The sequence below is a fragment of the Blennius ocellaris genome, assembly GCF_963422515.1.
Source record: "Blennius ocellaris genome assembly, chromosome: 2".
NCBI lineage: Eukaryota > Metazoa > Chordata > Actinopteri > Blenniiformes > Blenniidae > Blennius > Blennius ocellaris.
The window spans coordinates 12,653,105-12,673,323 of NC_137651.1; the positions used below are offsets into that span (position 1 = coordinate 12,653,105).

The window sequence follows — 20,219 nt, forward strand, 5'->3', positions numbered from 1 at the left end:
ATAAAAGCAGTTGATTGGGGTGCTCCCAAGATGTGACTTTAAGAGAAAGTACAAGAGCAGGTAAACATATTTTCATAACAGTCTTGAGTTAAGTCTCTACTTAGGTCACCTGTCAACTCCATTGCAGGAATGACCAGAGAGAGGTTAATATGGAATGACTAAGAAATTTATCAAGCAGCATTCCCCGTCCACCTCCTAAGAGAGCCTACGTCTTGTTATTTTGTCACTCTTCTCTCTCCCCAGCTTGCTTCCTGTAGGCTTCATTAAGTAGCTGGATCTCCTCCTGATACCCTGAGCTCTCCTGTGTCTGTCGTCGGCTGTTCTGCCGGTGAGCTTCCACAGTGTCCGGTATGGATATGTTGATGGTCTCTGCCTCTGTGTTGCCACTGCTGGGAATGAGCAAGGAGTAGGAGGCTGTCTCACCCAGGTCGCAGGAGACAAAGCGGTTCTCTCTTCTCGAGTAGCGCAGCGATGGGGAGCGGGCGTGGGTGGAGGACTGACTGATGTTAGAGATGATAGAGACACTGTCCATCGCCTCCTCGTTGTCACAGATCTCCAGAACCTCCAGGTGGATCTTGACATTGGTGTCCCCCACCCCACCTCCCATCCCCATCCCCATTCCAATCTCCATCCCCACCCCAACGTGGCTGACATTCACGTCTCCGGCTTGGCCGCCTGATGCTGGATCATCTGCACTGGGTTCATGTCCAACTGACTTGGAGCGATATACTTCAACCTTTGAAGCAGAGAAGGGCAAAATATGAGCAATGCAAAAACTGATGATGACTGTGAAATTAAATAGCTGTTCATTATCAATGAAATTAAATTAAGCATCAGATTATTCAAATCTTGTAAGTCTTTTATCTTGGAATAAAGTGAAAAGCAATAATTACACCATGACCAATAAAATAAATGTCCTTATTTATTTTCTGCAGTTTTTCCCCAGTCAAGAATCCAACTGTATCTACTGATATTTAGTCTAATCTTTAGCTTAACTGAAGGTGACAATCAAAGGAATATAATTATATTTTGTAAAACAACTTTATTTCAAGCTCTAGATCACAGCTATGACAGAACTAAGATAGGAAAAACAGAACAAGATGGTCAACTTGAAAACATGGAGTGGCCAGATTCAAACGCCTTCGAGCTGGTTTGAGAGGAACTGGACAGAAGTGTTAAAGCAAAACAAGCTATAAGTGCCACACATTTAATTGAGCTTCTGCAACAAGGACGAATTTTCTGAATAATATTTGATTTCTATTGTAGAAAGAAGATCACGGGTGCAGTCAGCTGTTACATCTGCCAAAGGTGGCTACTTTGATTAGTCCAAATTGCTTATTTGTTAATGAGTTTCATCAAAGATTACACTGGAACATTAAACTGATAACTGCCAATAAAAAACTTTGACCGATAGTGCATATATAGCGTGTTATCTTTTCACTGCTCCAGCCTCATTTACATAAAAATGTGCTGCATGTGAACTCTTCCTTCACAACCACCATTGTTTTGCTTATGATTCTAATGCAGGAGTCTGTAACCCACAACTCTGGAGCCACATGTGCCGTTAGCATTCAGAATGTCTACATTGACTTTATTTTCAATCTTGTTTTATTCCAAACTCGGCTCATTCTCGAATGGACCTTTATTGCCAGACTACAAGGCAAGGCAAGGGAAATGTATTTATAAAGCAACATTCAAACACAGGGCAATTCCCAATGCTTTACAAAGAAATTAAAGAAATATAGTAATAGAATAAATACTAATAAAACATACAAATGTAAACAAACTATCTAAATTTCCAAATTATTAAAACAATAGAAATGGAAACATCAGCTGGAAAAACAGCCAAGGAAGCAGAAATTTCCCTAAAAGTCTAAAAAGGAAACCAAATATCTAAAAGAGTCCAGAAAGCTAAATCAGCTAAAACTGCTAAAATGGCCAACATTGCTGAAACTATTAAATTGAGCTCCAAAAACAAAAATAAGTAAAAATGTATTAAACTATCTACATTTAAAAATTTTAGGCATAAATAAAATCATAAACGTGACCTAAAATGTAGTTTTATAGTAGAAATATAGAACCTTTGCTATCCTCAGCTTAAGAGTTGAACATGTTTTGTGGCTTCAGACAAATTTTATTTGGTAGATGGCGGCAAAAATGGCTGCATTTACTGCAAAGACAAACAACTTTTTATTCTGTAGGACTTTGCTGATCTGCCTTACAAATGAGTTACTACTGGTGTTTGAAAAGACATGAAGAAGAAGCAGTGTTGTGAGAGTCGTTACCTTCTTGGCATTGTTTGGGGATATTTTGAGCCCATCACTGCTGACCTCATAGGTGGAAAGAGACAGTGTTTTCCCTGTGGGTGCTTGGAGAGATACTGTTCCCTGAAAGGCACATAGAGGGATTGACAGACCACCTGACGATTTCTGCACAGAAGAAACGATAGGAAGAAAATGTTATGAGAACATCTCAGCAAGATCCTCACACATTAACTTGGATGAACACAATACCTCAACACACTATTCTACTCCTGGGTTGATCATGTTGGAACGTGTGTAATGCATTAGATCATTGAATAGATTCTTATGCAGCTCATTACAGCTGTTTGAGCAAACTGAAGATGCATCACATACATGATGTCAAGTGCAGCGAGATGGATGTGTCGTTTCCATCCCAAGAGTTAATGAGGCTTACATGTAAGAGACCAATACAGTGCCTTGCAGCTAAAATTAGATAGTCGGGATCCATGCAGATCTCTCAGGTTCACAGCAACAACAAAAAAACCTGGGAGGCATGAATGATTCCTCACTGAGCTGTTATCAGTTTTTCATTCTGTAATTTGATTTGAATAATAGAATTTTGATGCAAATGCATCATCCCATTTTCATCAGGGTTTCGTGTTGGTTTACCTTATTTCTTCCGAGAGGATTTATTTATATTGGGCACATTTTTAATCATTGTACAGAGTTTCCTCATATTTATAAAAAATGTTTGATAGGGACTAAGCGACTGTGGAGTGTCTCAAAATGAGCCTCTGTCAAGGAAATGTGTTTGTAAAAATACATTAAGCCAGCAGGCAAAGGGAGACGCATCCTGCGGTGCAACAATGGGGAAACTGTGGCAGGTCTCATCAAGCCTCTAAATTATTTAGATTAGTTCAATGTAATGATCTGATTGGGACTATGACGCACAATAGAGACAAAGAGGATGTCAATCTCTTGTTCTCTCTGACTCTGTCTATTTCCCTGTCATTGTTGGCCTTATTGTGAGAGGGGAGGGAGAGAGAAGCTATGATGTTGAGCCAACAACAAACTGTCAAGTAAATCTAATAATATTCTGAACCTGTCAGTGTGGGAAGGACATTAATTGATGTAAGAGTTTTATCCAAAACATATTTTATATAATGTAACTTTGCACTAATGTGAGCTATTTTGAAACAAGCACGCACGGTAAGAAGATAATCATTGTCTCTGTTTACAGTATTGATGTGTGAGGGACTGAGAGACATGTTTTGAATGAATGATCATAAAATTATCAAGCACTCATGTTCCCCAAATGGCCAGTCCAGTTGATTGTGGTGGTGATATCAACATGTTTCTTTATGAAAAGTCTTCAATCATGGTTCATGTTAGAAACTTCATCACTACAAGCACAATTATAATGCTGATCTTGCACCCACAGTGATTTCTTCACTGCCTTGTCATCCAGTAAAATAAGCAACCCATTAAAGCTAAGTCAACACTAAATGACATGGTGTGCAAATAAAAAAAAAAAAAAAAAATCCCTGAGCCTCTAAATTGGCATTGAGAGCTACCAACAGGTTGATAGTTGTGGTCATACCTGAAGTGTGTCTGGAAGTATTGTTCGAACTGCTGTAAGATTTGGCAATGGCATCTACATTTAATACCAGGTTAAGAATAGCAGTTAAACTCTTCTATTAGATTGAGAATGGAACAGATTGCGAATGGAATTTAAAATTTGCTCAGAAAAATGTGGAGAAAAAAAAGCTGCTGTGAGTCTTTCAAATTGATTCATGACCAAGGTGCAGCTTAGGAAAAACCTTTTTCACTAAGCCCTGGGAGGATTTTGGAGATCTGAAGAGGAGCTGACATGATGAGTTGTACCCACTCCTGGCTGGATATTTATAATTATCTATGCTGCTCGGTCAAACTTCAGGTCACTGGAGGCCTGTAGCTGATCTTATGTGATCCCACAAAGCCAGAGTACAACCTTGTATATCAATTCAGACACACACAGACATACACTCCTGCAGTCAATTCAATCAGTTCACCTACTGCACGTTTATGGACTCTGAGGCAGGAAATCGGGCAACATGGAGAACATGCAAACCCAAATGTTTTTGTTTTGTTTCTTCTCACTGTGACGTGAGTGCTGAGCACTTTATCCTATGTTTCCTTGTTGGGTTATACGTGTGTATTTTAGACGCTTTACTGATCCCCTTGGGAATAATTTCTCTGCATTTAACCCATTATGTTCATAGTTAACCTTTACACATATCAGGAGGAGTCGGCTGCTGTAGTGCAGTGGAGTTAAGTGCCTTGCTCAAGGAGCCACAGTGGTAACCAGTCGGCAGTGAGATTCAGACCCACAAACCTCCGAAAATATGCTCATTTCTCTTACCTCCAAGATATCACTGCCAATTCCCAAAACAAAATGGCATACAGTACATTAAATTAATTTGCTTCACCCACTGTGATTTTTATTTTTAATTTGTGTATCAGCATGCCAACATAAAGCACACCACAACTAACAACAACAATAACATCAACAACAACAATGATAATTACAGACCCATAAGGTATTCTCTGTTGATTTTTACAGATCCTATTGAGGCTGTTGTATATTGACTGAGGTTGTGCTATTCTTGACTCTATTCAAAAGTCAATATTTGTTGTTGTAATTGCATACATTCTAGTCTTGTTTATGAGAGAAACGTTTATTTTACAGTGATCTCAGGAGAGTGAGTGGGTTTCTGGTCTCTACATTTGAATGCACATTAGCTCTCCATTTCCCCTTAGGGAGAAGGCTTGTGAGTGCGCCCCCAGCTCTGTGCTTCACTAACAGACAATAAAGTCACAGAAAGGGTAAAGATGTCTTTAAGCCTTAATTCCACCTCTCCCTGTAGATGCAGAAGGCCAGAGGGTCTAACAGTAAAGAGAAAAGGCGCTGAGTAATGACATCTGGTCTGCTAACAAGGAACAAAACAGAGGCAGGAAACATTATAAATTACAAGTCTTTCAGTTGTGTGTTCATCTGTTGTTTGGATTTCTGTTCGTGTATGTACTGTAGAATTTACTTGTTTTTTTTAGCTGCTTTGTGGGGAATTGGAGGCTTGTGGGTACAGTGATATTAATTTTATTATTTTGTTATAGTTGTCCGGCTATACATGCGGTGTGTTGATGCATTTACAAACTCATAATTAACTTTGTTTTTCTTTATACCCCAATCAATAAATAAAGACTGAGGAGATATACTGAACTAACTTTGCAACTAAAATACATAGAAGTAGGACAACCCACATGGAAAGAACCTATATGAGGATATATGCACATATATGAAACCTATATGCAGCATATATGCACATATATGACAATATATATGCTGTATATATGCACATATATGCTGCATATATGCACATATATGACCATATATATGCTGCATATATGCACATAAATGCTGCATATATGCACATAAATGCTGCATATATGCACATATATGACAATGTATGGGCTGCATATATGCACATATATGACAATATATGCTGCATATATGCACATATATGCTGCATATATGCACATATATGACCATATATATGCACATATATGACAATATATGCTGCATATATGCACATATATGCTGCATATATGCACATATATTGTCATATATGTGCATATATGCAGCCCATACATTGTCATACATATATGTACATAACATATAGGAAAACGGCCAATTTTATATATGTCACATATATGCCAAACCTATATCAAAACCTATATTAAAACATATATGTTTATATAGGTTCTTTCCATGTGGGAAGCATGCACATCCGCACACACACGCACACACACACACACACACACACACACACACACACACACACACACACACACACACACACACACACACACACACACACACACACACACACACACACACACACACACACACACACACACACACACACACACACACACACACACACACACACACACACACACACAACAGCAGTGAACATCTCAGACTTATACATGATGCACAATGAGTGCCAAAGCCAAGTGTAGATGCATGCTCCATGGATTTTCCACCCTCTGGTGATTTTCAAACCAAAACATTTCAAACGTATAAGTAGAGCAGCATAGGAAGAGGAAAAAGAGGGACAGAGATGGAGTGAAACATCTGTTCATATCCCATTTAAGCTTTTGCGAGACCAACAAAACCTTATCGTGCGATTGTTGTAAACGTCACAATTCACTTTGAAAGGTAATGCCTGTCTGTTGTTTCTAGGGAGCAGAGTGAAGGCTACTCTCTCATCTGTGTCTGGTATCTCCCGTGCCAGGATACATTAATCATTAGGCCTTTGCTGTTTTGTCCTTGTTTAACAATTCAGTTGGGTGTAGCAAAATACAAAGAGAATTAAGCTTGTGGTATTACAACAGCACACAATGTCAACGAAAAAGAAAAAAAAAAAGGATTAAAAATGGATTAGAAGACCGAGGTCTGTGTGTCTGTAGCAAACTGTCTTGAGCTCCTCTGTTTACATTTTATGATTTAGCAACCATTGTAAAAAGTGAAGAATTAATGATTGAATAATGAGACAAGTTTAGGTCTTGGCAGACAGACAGTGCTTCATTCTGATTATTGAATACAATGTGTGTCTGATTAAATCTTAACGAAAGCGTGAATCTAAAACTAGCCTCTTCATTTTTCATCTTGTTTTCATTTGGACTCATAATCAATGACACATTTGTTCGAAAGCATTGACACCAACCTTCAGTGGATATAGTTCATGATTACTGAAACTGCAAACTACTGTATTACGTAAAACTGCCTTGAACAGCCCTCCACAGACTAAACCAATGAATAAAACTGAACTTTATGGTCTGAGTTTACGCTCTGTTAAGCAGCAAAGAATGCATGCTGCTTTTTGAAAGATAGGGTAAGCATCTGATAGTATCTCGATCACTTGCTCTATTAGTCAGAACCCATTGAACCATCGCACAGATGAAGATATGGGAGAGGAGAGGAGAGGAGAGGAGAGGAGAGGAGAGGAGAGAGGGTAATAAGAAGATGAAAGAGAGACCAACAAACAGACACTCAGTCTCCTCTCTCTCTTTAAATCTCTTCTTTGAAGTGAACTCACAGCAAAATGATAACACACAGGCATAAATATACCTGCTGTATGTGCCTACCTCTTTGCATGGGTGCACTGTAATCAAACCACATTTAATTTCTTTTTACTGTCTAAACAGAATAACCAAGACTAAAAAATCATCAACATTCAAAACTGAAGTACACTGCCACGACTGGCTACTTCTGGAAAGCAATAGTGTGAGAGTGTGGAAAAAGGTTAAAGTCAGCCATAAACTTCAGGATGACAGATACAAATGACTTAATTAAATGGTTTGAGATAAGACTAATGGACCGACTGCTCTGGACAGTGGTGTACCTGTCTAGGTGTTCTCTCCGATTTACTCCGGCACCATTCCCAGTCTGTCAGCTCAATTTTCCGACACTCTTCATGTGACAGCCTCCTCTCTGCCCCCTCAAACACTGACGATGTGTCAATGAGATTGTGATCCTGTTCCCGGTGATGAGAGGACAGCGAGGGGATGCAGTGGAAATCCTCGCCATCTCTGTAGATCTCATGGGGAAGTGGAGGACATTCAGCCAGCGATTCCCCCCCACCTGCCACCGCTTCCATAAGAAGGTCTGCATGAGAGGAGCTGTCCACCGGGCAGGTGGTGCTGAAATCAAAATTGGGCCCAAAGTTGGCGAGACCACCACTTTCGAGTGCATCAAGGCGAGGATTTGGGAAGTCACAGTTAAAAAGGCTGTGATAAGCAGTCTTCTCGTTAGTAGGGCTGCCGTGAGACATGGTGGCATGTGACAACTTATACACCCCATAGCCTTGTTGGAGAGAAAGGTTGAACTCAAATCTTCTTTTCATCACTGTAAACAGAAAGAACAATTTTACTGCCTCCTCATAGAAATTATTGTATTTCTAGCTCCCACTCAGCAACACAATGAAAGCAAGGTCCAAGGTTTTTCTGTGCATATATCTACTACATGTGTATTTCATCATCGTCATCATCTACCTGAGGGCTCCTGTGTTGGATCCTGTTTGCAGTTAATGAAGCAGCCACATGGCATGTGGATCCAGCGCTCCGACAGCACGAAAAGAGGAGTGACCGCAGGGGCAAGCAGAGTGAGAAAGAAGCTCAGGGTCTCCAGGGAAGAGCTGTGTGCGTTCACTGTATGGCGCACGAGCACCAAAGTCTGTGAACGAAAGGGTAGGGGAAATTAATTCACCCAGGAGTCAGCAATTTAATATACATGGGGAAATGGTGGGAGGGAGACAATTGCATGAAAAGGAATTACGCACGCTGCTCACTCATGCTGGGCTTTTTATCCTCCTATTTTCTTAGGGGGTTTTAATTTTGGGGGGTATTATATTCAATTTCATCAGTGGTCTTACAAAATACAAATATAATGGATTTAAAATATTGTGCTATGGATATTTGTCAAAAGACAATTACGTACTGTAGATTTCTCACTAGAAAATTCTGTTATGTTGAAGTTCAGCAACAAGACAAGCATTTTTCTTGTTATGAACTCAGAAACAAAAGCCCAGCGATATAAAAAAAAAATGTATTCAGTTTGTAAAGGCAATATCAAAAAACAGTATAATTAATGGGGAAAAGACCCAGAGAAGCTTTCTGGATTGCTATAGTATTTTTGATATATGGTATATCATGATGTTGGCTCGACCTCTATTGCTTACAAAAATGGCAAAGATAAGCACATAACTAAAGCAAGGTGTTTTTGAATGCATCTCAAAAAGAAATACGCTTACCTGTGAACTAAAACCTGACTGTGAATGCTCGTACAGCCATAATGAAGTAGTATTTCATAAAATTCTGGAAGTAAAAAACTACAATACTTCTTTTCAACCTTCATGAGACATTTAAATATTTTATAAACTGAAAAGACATCACATTATTTGAGATATTTCCACATATGGTTATTCTTAAAGTGACATGAATGGCTTCTTCATGTCTGAAAATGTACTTAAGTTTAGAGAATTTGCTTAATTTATTGACTTCATTTTTCTTATAAAATGATTTGAAATTACAACCTGGTTGTATTTCAGGATGCTATCATCTATGACTTTTAGCCACATTATAAATAAATATGGCACATATACCTTATACAAAAACAAGTGAGCTATTAGTGGTTCAATTTAGCAATGTACAGCTCCCATTTTTATTCAATTGCTATGATTAAGGACACACTGGGAATATTATGATTTGGCGAAGTTGAGCAATTTAACCCAATATAAGGATGAACAGATGTTTGGGAGTTTATTATCATCCACAGATATCAGACATCAGTTCTACATACGAAAAAAGCTTTATTGTTGGTAGCTTAGTATGTGTACCATTTCAATGAAATCTACCCATTCTAACTTGAACGGAGGCTGGTTGGTTTGTCAAATAATTCATAAATGTAATTTCTCAAATGAAATTACAAACATCCTTCTGTTGTTTGGTGCCAGATTGACTTTCCATAACTGCCCTAACATTCACACATTTCATGTGGAAGGTTACCAGTTTGAAAAAGAGTAGAAGTATTTCTCCCATTGGGAAGGGGGTCAATTCCATGTTATTTACAATTACACTTATTTATGGAGGAGGAAAATTGGGATTTATTTTTATTTTGTTGTTGTTGTATAGTAATGAAAGTTATGGCGCACTTCAATAATTTTTTCATATCTCCCAAATGTAACCTTTCAATTAGATGTTTATGTTTCTTCAGTTTTGTAGACACAAAAACATATCACATATAAAGAGCAGTGTAAACAGAAAATGCATTCCCCTTCATTTCTACAAGTTACGATGCTATTTCTTTGAGGTTTAAAATTTTAAGATTTGATTTCCATCCCGCTGCTTACCATCATTGGCATCCAGAGAATAACTCTGACCACAGCCAGGATCATGGAGAAGCGCTTTTGCGCAAACACCACCGGCGTGTCTCCGACAGCAGCCGCCCTCTTCCCCCTGCCCGACCCGAGGGACAGACCGCCGTCCTCCTTTTCCCTGAGCTCCGTCTCGTACGAACTGGGGCTCAGCTCGTTGTACGCACCGAAACTTCTGTTGAGGCTGTCCCGAGAGAAGGACTGGAGATCGCACAGGCCAACTGAGCCGCTCATTCGTTGCGCCATGTCCATGTAGCCGGGGTACAGCAGAGTCCTCTGGGGCTCTCTGGAGCACAGCAGCTGATAGGTGAGCGGGGTGAAGAAAAACAACAAGCCGCAAAAGCACAGGGAGTATAAAGAGAAGAGCAGGAGAATGTAAAAACTGTCGCTCTCCGGAAAACAGCCGAGAGAGACCGGCGTGAAGCTGCCCCATCCACACAGAGGCAACACGCTGACGGCCAGGCTGACCAGCCACACACCTGCGACGGCCCACATCACCCTGAGCGGCCGGCGCACGGACCGAAGCACACCGAACCTCTTGGTGACATAAAAAGTATAGGCTGCTATAAGACAAGCCTTCATATTGCTGGAAACGCCTTGGAAAACGTAGAGAAGTCCAGATAAAGTGCACAGGCTGGCCGACCCTTCACCTCCATCCGTTTCCCACTGCAGGAGCATGAACAGGGAGAGCGGCACCACGCTGAGCAGGTCGTCCACCGACATGGATGCCACGATGACACACAGCGAGGTTTTCTTCCTCATCCGGAGGAGGGAGAGCAGCGAATACACACCTCCGACTAAGGTAACGGCGGCGATGGCCAGGCACAGACCGAAAAGCAAGAGGCGCATCTGTCTCCCGGAGGGGTCTGTCGCGCCGTAGGTGTCCGTGGAAAGGTGGCTCTTGTTCGGCGCCGCGGAGCTGTGGTGCGTCGTGGACATTTTCACCCGGATTGGTATATTATCCACTTTTAATTGCTCGAATCTGACCACCCGTTGGGTTATAAAGTTTACAGCTCTGTAAACTACACAGCAAACATAGCAGGGTTAACAGAACTGAGCCAGTGGCGACAGTGAGAGAGACACAGCGCAACATCCGACGATCCAACTGGGGACGCGCGCGTAACCGCAGCTTTCTCCGGGTCCTGTCCTGTTGGATGAGGAGCTTCTGGGTCTACGGTGGCGGTGTTCACCGTTCAAACCGGGCAACCGGAGCACCTCTCCAGATGCCGACTTTACGCGCTGTCGTCATCACCGTTTCCTTTCACGGAAATCATTTGGAGGGGGCTGAGCCAAAGGCAGCCCACTACTACTACAAGTGTGTGTGTGTGTGTGTGTGTGTGTGTGTGTGTGTGTGTGTGTGTGTGTGTGTGTGTGCGTGTGTGTGTGTGTGTGTGTGTGTGTGTGTGTGTGTGTGTGTGTGTGTGTGTGTGTGTGTGTGTGTGTGTGTGTCCAATACTGTATTAACACACTCTTACTCACCTCTTCTCCAAGTGAGGGACTTTTACCTAAAAACAATTAATTTGAAAAAAGAAAAAAGAAAAGGAAATCTCCAATGCAGATATCTGCTTTTATGTAAGGAGCATCCTCACTTGTACACAAAATGACGTTGTAAAGAGAATGTCTGTGTGTGTACGAACCGGTTTTAACAGATTATATTTCATTTTTGCATTTTCACAAATTCTCCAGCTTGAGTCACGAAACTAAATGTGAATGCTGTAATATAATAAAGAAAATAAATTAGATAGGGCTTGAATGGTGTCATGTGACCACCTGCAATGGATGTTTGAGGACAAAGGTTGAAAGTAAGGCCAGTTTTCTGTTTGTTCTGCTTGTTCTGCACACCACAGGCAAAGAAAGCATATCTAAAAATCTGTAGTTTACCACCCAAATAAAACTTTGATTGAGATAATAAAGGGATTGTTATTTGATTTTTAAAAAGTTGTTATTATAAACTTAAAATCCTTAGTTGAAGAATACATGATCGTTTGTATGCTGCCATGTCCACTTGCAAATCCTGTAACTTGGTGTGGCATTGACCTTGTCCCATCTTCCGTGTGGTGTTCAAGGATTTTAATGCTGACGGACTTTTCATTCTGTTTAGATGGTTTCAAGGTGATACTCATGATGTTAAAGAGCGAAAAAGAAACCTTCAAGAGTTGTGTATTGTTTATCATTGCTGATAGATTTTTGGATGCCCGCCCTCTTTGCAAATTACAGGCGGATGTCAGCTTGTATTCATTTATTTACACTACACATCCTCTCACTCAGTGTAAATTATTCTTAAATACTAACTGTGGATGCTCTGCTTTGTCTGTATACAAAAAAAAAAAACTGTATCGACGTAGATGCAAACAAGAATGTAAGTGCATCTCCCTTCAGATCCTGCAATTCAATTAGTTTGAGCTAAGTGATTTACAGCCAGTCTAATGAGTCAATTCTCTGGAGTCATGTGGCCATGAAGGAACTATAATAGGACAAAAACACAAACCACAAGGTTGTATAAACACGTGCACATCAAAACACACACAGCTGAGCTCAGCTCCACACATGAAGGTGACCTAGTTTTGTGTGTGTGTGTGTGTGTGTGTGTGTGTGTGTGTGTGTGTGTGTGTGTGTGTGTGTGTGTGTGTGTGTGTGTGTGTGTGTGTGTGTGTGTGTGTGTGTGTGTGTGTGTGTGGCATGCAATAGTTCGCATAGTTCTTTCCATGTGTCCACAAGGTGAGAGTACAGCTCTTTAAAGATATGTCTCAGATAAGTGCATTGGTGAGGATTAAACTAAAAGTAATGGCTCTATCAGGAAATAGGAAACTGACGCTCTGTCAAAACACTTCCCATCATCACTACCCATCACCTATTATTGGAACAAAGACTTTAAACACATATATCATCGGTGGAGAAGAAAGGAGAGATAGAAAGGAATAGACATCCATAAAAAAGGAAAGCAATGCAATGACAAAGAAATATGAAAAATTAGACACAAATGTTTGTGAATTTATATGGATGTACAATGAGTTATTGTGAATATACCGAAATACTCTCTGCCTTTGTTTAAAGCTAAATCTTGATGAACATAACATTAATGAATAAAACACATAGATTATAAAACAAATTTGTAAGGATTTAAGTGAAAATCTAGTTTTTTTTCATCAGTCAGGGCTTGTTTGGAACAATTGGGTGAGTCAATTGCTTACATAAAAATATAAACGTAACATTATTCATTCAATTCCTATCTCTGGTGTATTCAACTAAATGTAGTTTATGGCATTTAGGTCGATCCCACTTGGCAATGGGTGAAATCAGGGTCCACCCCGGGCAGGTGGCCAATCCATCACATATCAAACAGAGACACAAACAACCCCTCATACTTACATTCATACCTGCAGGTGATTTAGGAAACCAGAGCTGTGCTAATCTGTAGGGTTTGGTTGGTGAACACCATCAGAGTTTTTTTGATGATTTTTTTGTTTTGTTCTTGATGATAACACAGAAACAAAAATGACAATATTGTATAAAGTGGAACAGTTACTTTCATTGCAGTGTTTATTCCATGGATGTGTAAGTTAATGTGGTATTGTGTTTCAATAAAATGACAAAACCTGTGCGTAACCAGATCATTAATCCTGTTCAGGGTCGCTGGAATAAATCCCAGCAAACTGCAGGCAGAGCACAGCAGTTATGCTGGACAAATCGCCAGTCTATCATAGATAGACAAACACACACACACACACACACACACACACACACACACACACACACACACACACACACACACACACACACACACACACACACACACACACACACACACACACACACACACACACACACACACACACACACACACACACACACACACACACACACACACACACACATTCATATCTAAGGGCAATTTAAGGTCATGCTTGTGATTGTGGAAGGAAACAGGGTTACTTGAAGAAATCCCCCATTCAACAAACTGTATTGTATTTTTTGTCATTATTTGGTGTGGTTTTTTTGGTCAAATAACACGTGCAAACATGTTTGGTAAAAAAACAACAATATTATTGAACATCTAACATCAACTTTTATTGCTTTGTTTACTTCAAGGGACATTTAACTTAGTCTTGAGAAGCCAAACAAACATTAAGAATTCATGAAGTACGGTAAGTACATTTGATTTGAGGATTACAGTCATCTTACAGCATCTAATAAATCACTCATCTCGCGATATTAGCTTTGAAATGAAAATGAAACCGTGGGAATGCTATGAAGTGAAACCTCATGGTGCCTGTACAGCAATTGATCTGTACCATGAAATATGCAAGCAATCACTGGTAGATGACTGCAATATGTTATACAAATACCCTTCTTAATAATGCACCATGATGGGCATATGTAAAACATGAATGTTACTGTATACACAAGGCACTCTGATATTAGTCTACTGCTTACGGGTCTCTGGAGATGCATCCCAAATTCATCACAATTTGTAACTTTTAATTGTAGAACTGCAAACACACACACGCACGTACGCACACACACAAACATAGACAGAGTGTCTGAGTGCATCATTATTCTAAGTCACATCAAATATTAATGAAGCAGTACTTGGCACAATGATACAGAGACAGAAATGGGATGGGAGATTGTATTTGCATAAAATAGAGAAGTAAAACTGAATGGGGAAAAGAAGGATGAGTCATTTGTGCCATGAATTCCTAATATCTCGACCCTCAAGTCTTTGCTGAAGTGCTCTTTGGGGTGAAGCATCCTAAAAGTATTGTAAACATGCATGTCATGGTTGTTGAAATGTTGGTTTCGAAATTGGACTCAGAATTGAAGTGTAATTTGCTGATGTCAATAAAAATAGCCACGTACAGTATGAGTGGATAAGTTAATGGATCACTCATGTATAACAAGTATCAAACCAGCATAAAATCTAATTTAACATCATTATGTTATATATATTAATTGTGATTCATTAATAAAATTGTGATACCATGTTCACAACCCTCAAACTCAGATAATTCTCACACCAACAGTTGTATCATGAGTGTTATTTTATGAACATATTTAAAAAAAAGCTTTGAATATATTCCAACCTGTACGTTTAAACTCGCACAGACACACATCTTCATCTATCACGGTTGAGACACTAAGAAATTGTCAGTAGTTTAAACAAATCTTGTTGTCTGAGTCGGTAGGGACATAAAATAAAGTTTCATAGATGGCTACATTTGGAGTGGTGTTCAGTCGATAAAGATAATTTGGTTTGATGAATGCTGAGGTCAGCACTGTTTATGGAAGAAGCTATGCATGCACCAAACTGCCTACCTCCCAACATATGCAAACATTGATTCATGCAGCACGAAGTTTGAATGAGACATTGTCTCTCAGGGACAACAGCTACACATTGTACATGTGAATTCAGTCTGTTGAATCACCTTTAGCTGATGCATATTGTGTGTTATTGTTTGGGGCTGGAAAAGGGGTGTTCAATTTTGCTTAGGAAAAGGTTGCATGGTTTCTTTAACAAATCAGTGTCAAGTGAGGGTTTTCAAACGGTACTTCTATTTGAATTATGTGGATTTCAAGGTGACCTTGGTGCTTCCTTGAAGTGTTTCTGAGATCAGGTAGTCATTTTAGTACAAACTACTCAAAAACTGGTAAATGGACTTCACTTATGCCTTTCAGCTGTGTAAGCAGCCCCAGAGCACTTTATGTAGATCATCACATTCACCTATTCACACTCCATTGAAGGCTGCAGCCATGCAAGGAGCTGTCACTCCAATAGGAGCAGTTTGGGGTTCAGTGTTTTGCCCAAGGACACTTTGGCATGTAGACAGGCAGCGAACCTGCAACTTTCAAATTGGGAGAACACTGCTCTACAAACCGACCCATGCCGTCCATACAGAATGTAACATATTTCAATTTCAATTTCTTAAATATAACCTGACATATAACCATATAACCTATAATAAGTGAGTTACAGTGGTAACCATATATAACTCCCAATTGCTCATGAAGCATTACCTGATACACTGTGGCAACAGCAGATGCAAAGTTCTACCTCCCAGACTTCTGCCCATCTTCACCAGTGAAACTCTCTGACTTTTGTTTTTTAAATCATGTTACTGTTTGTTTGCCAATTAGCAAATTGGTTGCAAAACACTCCTCCAGTAGTATTAGTAGCACGGCACAAACATTTTTTGAAAACACTGTTATATTCAAATTTTTCCGCTAATTGGACAGAAAGTGCCAAGATTAATGCAACACGAGCAAAATGCAACCAAGGTCTCTGCTTTATATTGTATCTGGCATATTGCAACACATCTGCCACCAGGATTCGTCACATCATAATTACCTTCAAATGAATGTTTAAAAGAAATAATACGATTTCTATAATTCAGACAGAAAATGTAATATTGCACCATGTCACACAGGATTTCAGAATATTATTGAAATGTGAATCATGATCAGCAATTCAAGTTAGTTCTTTCGGTTTACTACTATTATTCTGGTCCAGATACTGATAAATGGAGAAATATGCAGAAAGCTGAATAGGAACCTATGAAATGAAAATATTTTCAGTGTGGAAATGAGTGTATATATGGTATAGGTATATGCAGCCAAGGTTCATTTATAAGAAATGTATGTGGCACATCCATAAATACAAACCTGCTCCCAACTATCGATGCATTTTTTATACCAAAAAAAAAAGAAGTGAGTTCAAAGTATTTATTTATCTGAAAATTATGCTCAGTGAAACATTTAGGCTTTAATTGTGCATGTCTATGTGCACATGTGCATGTGCCATTTCAGTTTGCAGTAAGCTGACCATTGTGGCATCGTATCAAATACAATTAATTTGACCTGTTTCCACGGAAACAATGACTGGGTTATACACAAACACCTTTAACACAGACTCCCTCGATTATATAATCCTACACACAGATATCAATATTCACTTCAAATCCACACACATTGACTGAGTTTGAATACTTGTTTTATACTTTTCAAGAGCTGTAAAAGTGACTAATGGACCACTAAGAGGTGGTTGACAGAAGGTGACATCCTGATCTGTGAACCAAACTCAGGTCTCTCTCTGTCTCAGTAACAATGTTTTTTTGTTTTATTTTAATGGGAAATGAGTGGGAAACATCCACGAAAAACGTTTCACTGCCTACCTATCAAAACTACTTGAAAAATATTATTCAACTAAGCTGAAGAAAGGTGACACTTTCTGAAGAGGCACAGTTTTTTTTTTTTTTTTTAAGTTATTCAAAGCTCTATCAACATTTAAAAAAATATTTAGTTTGATTAATTCAGTTAGATTAATTTACATTCACAAAATGTCTATAGTCAAGCTGTAACACCTTTAATGGAACTGATAAAAATGAACGCGTGGAAAAGAAAAGATGTCAAAATAGCTTATCATTTACAGGCACCTGGATTTATGATGAGTGTGACAATAATGGAGACTTCATTCAGGGAATCCAACAGTGGGCAATTCTTTAATAGAAAGCTCTTTTCAACTTTATTACAAAGACCAGATAAAGTAAATATAGTTGCAAAATGGTGCCTCCAGAAGACTTTTTGAAGAATTAGATAGAACACCATGAGTTCCCTTTTTAATGGACCAATAAATTAATGGCACTTTTTGTGGACTTATGCAAATGAGCTGGTCGTCACTACAATGGGGTGTATGTCCATCATGCTGACAAGTGATCTATTCCAAAGTGTTACTTTAGACTATGTTAAAGTCTTAATAGGGTGATCCGTAAAACATTCCTGAAAGAAAATAATGATCTTATTTGAGTGATGCAGTTTCAGTTGTGTTAGAGTGTCCTGGTGATGCAGTGGTGAGCACCATTGTCTGCTGGTTCAGTGGGATTCAGTGGGTGTGGAGTTTGCATGATCTCATTCTGATCACATTGATTCTGTATGCACGACAGCATCCACAATCATTGTGTAGGCTATAAGGTGACAATAAACCTTCTACAGGTATACATATAAGTCTGGTTCCTTCATCCAGGGAGCCTCCAGTCTGTATGCTATATGTCACGGTTGACGGTTCGATTCCCGTTCCGACTGGACCATGTCAAAGAATCTTTGGGCGAAACACTGATTCCCAGGTCACCTCACATAGCACCCATTGCTGCTATGTGAGGTGAGGGTGTGAATACATGTGTTTGTGAATGAGACTGGTCGTGTAACTTACTGCTGCAGCAGTAAAATGTGCAATTTAAATAAAGTCTATCTAAAGCATATGAATATGTCAGAGTAAATGTGCTAGGAATTAACTGTCTTGTATCATTTATTAACTAAAATCACTTTTCAGTTAAAGCTTGGGGCTGTATTTTTGGTTTGGTGCTTTTTTAGGAGGAAAATATCGATATAATGAAATTGTGAATAGAATAATGCCATATTCTTTGAAATAATTAAATGAGCAACACCTTGCTTGAGGGAGAATTAAGATATTCATTATAGGTGTAGTGAGAAAAAAGTATGGTTCTGTTAGATATGCTTCCAAGGATTAATTGTGTTCAAATGAGAGAGTCTTTAAAGGGTTATTAACTAATAGCTGTTTCATGATTTATTTTATTTCTGAGAAACTCCCAGAGGTTTTGTGTAGGTTATCTCATGGCAACAGGCTATCTGGGGTTGTGTTCGGTTGAATGTTCTGGTATTCAGGGCAAATAGAGCATCATTTTTAGAGCTCTCTACAGAAAGGATTTATGAAAGCAGGCAGTTATTTCAAGGATTTTGATTTAGTACATGTTGGAATGGTGTGTGTATGAATTTGAACAGGATGCAATGACTTGTGATACTCATAAATCCATTGAAATAGATACATCAGTTGTTGAAAATAACACTATTTCAGAAATAGTATTGGATTGTTCTGAATGTGATCGCAACAGCAAATATTACACAAGTTTGGACTGAGCAAACAAAAGGCTTCAAATGCAGTGGTACTGAAAAAATAAAACAGCTGAAGAAGGATTTTGTGATTCAATCAGTTAATTAGCAAATAAGCCAGTATCACAGTCTTGTTTACAGAGTCCTGAATGTCATGGATTCATGTTAATTATGCAAATTTTAAAGCATAACACATCTTTGTTTATTATTATTTCACATATTGTTCCAATCTTTTAGATTTTTGGGTAGTAGACAAAGTTAGTGAGGTTTGTTTTTCTATTCTTCAACCATTGTTTTTAAGTTCAGATTATAGCCAGTTAGCATGTCCTTCAAAAAAAGTAAAGTATTAACGTGATATATAAAAGAACATATTTTTTTGTAGATGAAAAATTAGTTAATGTTGTCCCACTGTGGTGTCTACGCTTACTTCGGAAGAGCCACAGCTTACACATTTTAACATGCAGCACTGCTCCGATACAACTAAATCTGATGACTGTGTCATAAGTAAGCCCTGCAGAAAGCCTGATAATGAGTCACTCATTACAACCAAGAGTGTTAGAGCAGAGAAATGTCAAATACATGCAGGACTGATGCCCCTCCAGGGCCAGGATTGGCTGTTGATTGGACAGCACTGGCTTAGAATTTCAGACGTTCATTCAAATTCTATACTACTTCATCCAACTTAGGGTCACTGGGGGCTGGTGCCAATCCCAGCTGACGATGAGCAAGGCGAAGGCACGACGGCGAAAGGTCACCCACCAGTCCACCAGTCCATCACAGAGAAAACACAGAGAGGCTGACAATATTACACACATATTTAAATGTACAGCCTATTTTGAGACCTAGATTAACCTCTAAATACATTTGGACGCTGTGAAGAAGTAGGAGTTGACAGAGAAAACTCAGCCATACATAAGGAAAACATTCAAACTTCACAAATGAACACTGTGAGAAGGCAATGCAAACATCTAAACCATGCATTACAGTTTCAAAGCATAATTTCCAAGGTCAGTATGTTTATTTTTTTTACTGTTTCAGGATCCCCATTAGTTGTCAGAGTTGTGACAATTAATTTTCTTGGGGTTCATAATGATGACGA

At 39.1% G+C, this 20,219-nt stretch overlaps 1 protein-coding gene across 1 annotated transcript; it reads right to left on the reverse strand.

Moving 5' to 3' along the window:
• Nucleotides 1–223: 223 nt before the first annotated feature.
• On the reverse strand, nucleotides 224–11,158 carry LOC308144053 (putative G-protein coupled receptor 149; the record flags this gene model as incomplete). Its single annotated transcript, XM_080515065.1, has 5 exons — nucleotides 224–736; nucleotides 2,286–2,429; nucleotides 7,691–8,193; nucleotides 8,340–8,520; nucleotides 10,196–11,158. The coding sequence occupies 5 exons, from the start codon at nucleotides 11,156–11,158 to the stop codon at nucleotides 224–226; spliced, it is 2,304 nt and encodes a 767-aa protein (XP_080371191.1).
• Between the last annotated feature and the right edge of the window lie 9,061 nt (nucleotides 11,159–20,219).